Source organism: Stenella coeruleoalba (assembly GCF_951394435.1).
Source record: "Stenella coeruleoalba genome assembly, chromosome: 13".
NCBI classification, from domain to species: Eukaryota; Metazoa; Chordata; class Mammalia; order Artiodactyla; family Delphinidae; genus Stenella; species Stenella coeruleoalba.
The window spans coordinates 60,067,120-60,073,119 of record NC_137159.1 but is presented as its reverse complement, the minus strand read 5'-3'; the positions used below and the strand labels follow the sequence as shown (position 1 = coordinate 60,073,119).

At 41.6% G+C, this 6,000-nt stretch overlaps 1 protein-coding gene across 6 annotated transcripts in view; it reads left to right on the top strand.

The window, feature by feature from the left end:
* The first annotated feature begins 3,200 nt into the window (after positions 1 to 3,200).
* Positions 3,201 to 6,000, top strand: part of RMDN2 (regulator of microtubule dynamics 2) — an 80,189-nt gene continuing 77,389 nt past the window's right edge. For 2 of the 6 annotated variants that reach the window (XM_079940660.1, XM_079940661.1), the window contains exon 1: positions 4,106 to 4,394. In XM_079940660.1, the coding sequence (XP_079796786.1) occupies positions 4,186 to 4,394 (209 nt within the window). In that variant the 5' untranslated portion in view covers positions 4,106 to 4,185. Of the gene's footprint in view, positions 3,249 to 4,105; positions 4,628 to 4,776; positions 5,167 to 5,200; positions 5,427 to 6,000 lie in introns of those variants that run through there. The other 4 variants (XM_079940664.1, XM_079940662.1, XM_079940663.1 and 1 more) reach the window with 4 other exon arrangements.

Here is a 6,000-nt window from a genome sequence, read left to right as displayed (position 1 = left end):
TTCTCTCAATGAGAGTCCAAATATATGTCTTAATTATAAAGATAGGAATACAACTTTTATGAAATAGAAAAAGTTTTAACCATGGTTGATTAATTAATGTGTCTTTATTGCATCAGAAGAGTGACCATCTTTACAGACTGATTTGCATACCAAGAGGCTGCCTCTATCTACTGAACAATTTCTAGAAAGATATTGTTCCTAGGGGAAAATAACTTTTCTTTGGATAGTCTGAGAACAGTGGGTCTGGAAAACTGCTAACCCCATTTTTTTTCCCAGGAGAACCTTACACAAAATTGACTTGCCATCCAAGTCCTAAATGAAATCTTTTTTTCTAATTTATATATATAATTAAAACTATTCAGTTATTTTAACTAATTTATACATGCATATATTGTAACAATATTTTGTCTAACTGACCAACACTTGACTTTTTTTTCAATTTGCCACAAACAATGAAACTGACCTTGACTTACAAAGCTGACATACATACTGTCAAAGATATCCCTGAACATTTTCTCTCAAGATGAAGAAAGAATGCAGAAGGGAGGGGTAAAGTGACTTTTTGCTATGACTTTGTTGAGTTCCATTTTAGAGAATATCCAAAGCTGTTAACAGGTTGACTTCAGAAACTCAGTGTAATAATGTGACTTACAAAATCTCCTGGAATATCTGAAGAATCTTCATTCCTATCTTTATGTGTCATGGAAAAACTGCTGATAATCATTGACCAAAGTTAGTATCAGTCAGGTAATATATATGCCTTTCTGAACATGACATTGAATAAAAACTTAATTTTTCTAACAAAACAAAATTTTCTTATAAGAATTCTATACTTTAATGAGGTAGTTATATTTTTAACAAATTGATTCAACATTGAATTGCTAAATTATATTACATAAATATTGTTTCTAACCTCTTTTATACATGTCTTTTTAAAATACCATTTAAGATTCGTTCAGTACAGGAATATTGGGTCAATTATTTTATTGTATTTATGTGATTAATAATTTATTACACTAATTGCTTAGTCTTGTGGAAAGAGTTAGTAAACTTATACCTTTCTCAAAGAAGGCATTTTTCCCTTGGAAGGTCCAATTTAGTCATAGGTATCTTTTCAGAAATTTTGGGAATAATCTTCTTGTGTTCTAAGGATCCCCTAAAATTAAAATAAGCCCAAAACTGTTAATATTAGACACAGGACTATTTTTCCCCAAACTCTATTCCTAGCCTACAGCGAACGTGATAGACCCACCATCATAATTTTATACCCTGTGGTTTAGAGATAATGGCAGACCCCTACAAGGAAGCCCTCCAAGGGGTAAGTGCTCTGTCTGGAGGTTCAGTTCCCATAGAGGGAGCAGAGAAGGCTGAACCCCAAGTAACTGAAGTAGGAGATGCAGACAGAACACTATCCCTTGAGAAGTGCTATGATGTACTTACAAAAGGTGCTATGAAGAGTCCCCTTCCAATGTTCCATCATAGGCAGCAAACTCTCACCTGTAATGTAATTTACCTCAGTAGACTGTTAGGAAGATGGAATAAGATAATTCATATAAAGAATGAAGCAGGAACTGAGTATAAGAGTTAATCAGTCTTTTTGCTGTGGCTGTTGGTTCTCCCTCCAATTTACAGACCTAACTTGGGCAATTTGGAGCCTCAATTATGCTTGGATGGCTCCTTCCTCCACCAGCTTTGTCATTCAATTTCTTCCTGGATATAAACCACTTAGATAAAAGCCAAGAAATAAAAATAAAACAAACCCCCCTCTCCAACATACACTTGACATACACTTCTCATGTTCCTACCATATAAAGGACGGCAGATTTCTTAATGCTTTCCTCTTGAGTGTACATATACTTTCAAAGAATTTTTTTCAACTATTTATTATATAGAGTATGTGCACTGTGCCAGGCACTGGGGGTGCAAAGATAAATACATCCTTGCCTTCAAGATGTTCAGCTCAAGGGCACGACAGTCACTGACCAAGCAGTGATAATAGTGTACATGAGAGCGGGGTGCAGAAAACCAGCAGGGAGGGGGTTTCTACTCATGGAAACTCCTTATCCTTCTGCAGAGTTTTGGCGGGGCCTGGAGGACTTCTTCTTTGGGAGAGAAGGAGAATGTGTGGAGTAGCTGCTCAAGGGATGCAGATTAAACTCGATGAATTGTTTTTTGACACGTGGCAAAGAGTAGGGTATTCCAGACACAGAGAGCAGTCTAAACACAGAGACTGGGGAAACGTGTGATTTATGGAAAGAAAATAAGGTAGTTTGCCTATAGGTGAAGTGAAGGATTGATATCTGGTGAAAATGGTAGAGAAAAGCTGGAAAAGTAGGTGGGGACAAATTGTGAAGTGCCTGTACACCAGAGGTGTCAGCTGACTGTAATGCTGTGCTAGTTGTGATGAATACAAGTGTCTTCATTAGGGCTGCTATAAAAAATTACCATAGAATGGCTGGCTTGAATAGCAAACATTTATTTCTCATGGTTCTGGAGGCAGGAAATCAGAGATCATAGTGCCAGAAGGGTTGGATTCTGATGAGGGTCCTCTTCTGGGTTGCAGACAGATGGCTTCTCATTGTATCCTCACATGGTAGAAAAAGAAAGAGCTCTGGTCTCTTCTTATAAGGGCATTCGTCCCATTCTAGAGGGCTCCAGCCTCATAACCTAATTATTTCCCAAAGGTCTCACCTCTAAATACCATTACGTTGGGGATTAGGGCTTAAATATAATGAATTTTGGAGGAACACAAACATTCAGTCCATGAAAAACAGCATCTCTGAGATTCCTAGTGATTTCTTTTTCCCCTTCAGACATTCCTTTGAGACCACATTCCTAGTAGAGATAGGTAGAATAATTCCTTCTTTTTTATGTCATCCCTACAACAGCGCCTGGCGAATATAGCTTGTCTCTTTACTTTTTAGTTTTAACTTTACCAAAGATCAGTGGCCACCGCTCTGTGAGTTTCTACCTCACAGATAATTTTTACTGATCAAGAAACAGAATCAAGGGGAACAGGTGTTAGTTACATAGGCATACTGAAAGAGTCCAGCTATTCTACCCCACTCCCTGAACTTGAAGAACACGTCTGTACCAGCTGACATCTTTCTTTTGGAGCAGAGGGTTGGTAAAGCCCTGTTCTCAGACCACACTCCACATTTTTATTGCAGACCTCTTCTGTGCTGTGTGCTGAGGATGCAGCCGTGAACAACTCAGTGGACTCCTTCTGGACAAGCTTAAATCTCAAGGTGCTTCAAGCTTCTTTTAAGTGTTATTGAAGAGACAGTAAAGTTTCTTTTGGAAAGAAATCTCATTAAAAGAGATCACCCTGCTAGACAGGTTTATATTATGTTGTATTTTTTAAATAAAGCAAACATTAGCATTATATTGTAATATCTTTGTAAACCATAACAAAGTGTGAATGAAAGTGGTTCTTAGGAGTGCTTTATAGTTTCAAATCTTAGAGGCTAAGTATTAGTCTGCTGCCTTCCAAAATATAACTTAGTTTTAATAAAATGATGTGGCTAGACTTACTTACTCTTCAATGCAGCTTGCTTAAAGCTCAGAAAACGTTTTATGGTCTTCAAGATCCTGTAGAATCTCCATTAGTAAATAGTTTTGTATGGATTGTGAAATTAGCTTCTGATTCTTTAGAGGAGTTCTTTTGCTTGTTTTGTTTTTTGATAAATAGGAATGCATCCGTTTTTAATTCCATTCAGCACATTGGTAGGGAATTTAGTACTCAAGACTGTTTACTGCAAGCCTAAATTTAAAGCTCAAAGTGAGGACAATACAGAAGGGAGTGAATGTGCAGTTTTTAAGAGTTCATTTGGCAGAATTTTATTTTCATTATACAAACCACAGAAAGCGAAGCTGGGTAAAATCTCGAATGTTGGGCACCTGAGAAGATAGTGGTTTTCGCCTAAAGGCAACTCTGAATGGTGGTGGGGTTGAGGGGAGGACGGAGAGGCTGGGGATTTAGCTCACTAAAAGAGAAACTGAGTTAAAGTGAACTTAGGATAACTTGATTAGTAATTGATGCAAGACGTCCACGTTTGACTCTGTCGTACGGAGGGTTCAAGGTTGTGTATAGAAAGGGGCACAGAAGAAGGGTGAAACTAGGGCAGGGGGGTGGGTTTGGGGCGGGAAAGAACCGAAGGGAGGTGGGTTTCGGGAGCGGCAGTGATGGGAGAAAGCGCGCTGGAGGCAGGAAGCGCGCGCCGAGCCTCCCGCCGGGCCGGGCGCGCTGGCCCTGAGCCAGGGCGCGGTGGTCGAGGCGGGGAGACGAGCTTTGAGAGAGTCCGCACCCGGGCAGCAAAGTCCGGTACGGGCCGAGGCGCCCGGCGGAGCGCACTTGTCTCCGTTTGTAAAAGGTGCTCGGGGAGCCCGCCCCGGTGAGTTGACCGCCCGGCGAGAAGAGGCGGGAACCGCGGGGCGAGCGGCGCGGGCTCCTCCCCCGGCGCCTCGGCTATTTGGGTCAGGACGAGGCGGCCGCGGCGCCGGACCTCTGGACCCGCTGGCTCCGGGACTACTGTCCGCCCGCCGCTTCGCTCCCAGCCACCCCGTCGGCAGGTCCCCGGTGTCCGACAGCAGAGAGGCCGGCGCGGCGAGAACTCGCGCTGCGCAGGTGGGCAGTGGGCATCTCGGCTGTCCGGGGTGGGATGCGGCCGAGGATCGAGGCGGCACTTCCGGCGGCGGCCACCGCACTTCCGGGTCGTGCGGGCGTCCTCTAGGCGTCCGCAAGCCTGGGGGGCATCCTCCTCAGGGCGGTAGAGAGGGCTTGCAGCAGTTTACCCTGGCGCAGCCCTCGCCCAGCCGGTGCCTGGGAAGTTTCAACCCCGGAGGTCGCCAGTATTTACGCGCGGGCGCCCGGCGTGGGGTGCGTGAGGAGCGGGCAGCGTACTGCCTCGGCCTGTCGGGTCCCTGCAAACGCCGATGAGTTTCTGCCGGAGACACTTGCTCGCTTCTCACCTGGGCTCCCTGGGTCTTTCTTACCTTTGAAACTTCAGCAAACGTTTTTGTTTTGATCAGATTCTCCACCTATTTTACACAAAATGAAGGCTAGATTTTCAGTGGGACAAACATTTGCAAATAAGCCAAACATCAGGGAGCCCTAAATGAAAAAGAAATTATAAAATAGGAAAAAAAATGAAAACCGAAAGAAATGTGAGTATTAGAATTCACTTAGAAAGTATCAAGTTATCCAGGTCGCTGTGGAGAATCTAATCGCTAATTCAAGGTCTCAGAGCAATTCCCTTGGGAAACTTAAAACTCAGGGTCGTTTATAGTCCATATTGTGCCTTTACCCTTGCAAAAATTTTCATCCATCTTCCGAGTTTATCAGAGTTCTATATTTTATGTATTTCCTCCTACGAATCTGCTGATGAATTAAGTGAATATATATGCTAAATATTGCTGAAAGCATTGTAAGTAACTTGGTAAAGCATAATTTCCATTTCTAAACATTAATTTTAATTAAAACTAGAACATGAAAATTAAATGTTTTCTGAAGTTAATGTTTTATGACGGGTTCTACAAAGGAATTTTAATGCAGAAATTTCAGTAGAGTCAACATTTTGATGATTTACTATTTCAGCAAAATTCTTAATTCTCATCTCTGCAAACAACCTTTAATTATGTATTACCCATTAATTTTAGATGCCAATAATTTATAATAAAATGTCTATTATTTTACATTATTATTAGCACCTTACAAATTGAAATGTGACAGGAATAATACTTAGTATCTGATTATCTAGTCTCTCTCTCTCTATATATTTTAAACCAAGAATCAATCTTTCTTTCTTCCTTCCTTCCTTCTCTCTCTCCCTCCCTCTCTCTCTCCTTCTTTCTTTCTTTCTTTATGCCATGGGATCTTACTTCCCTGACCAGGGATTGACTAGGGCTCCAACAGTGAAAGCACTGAGTCGTAACTACTGGACCACTAGGGAATTCCCTAGTCAATATATTTTTAAATTACTGTGTTTTTATACTAAAGTG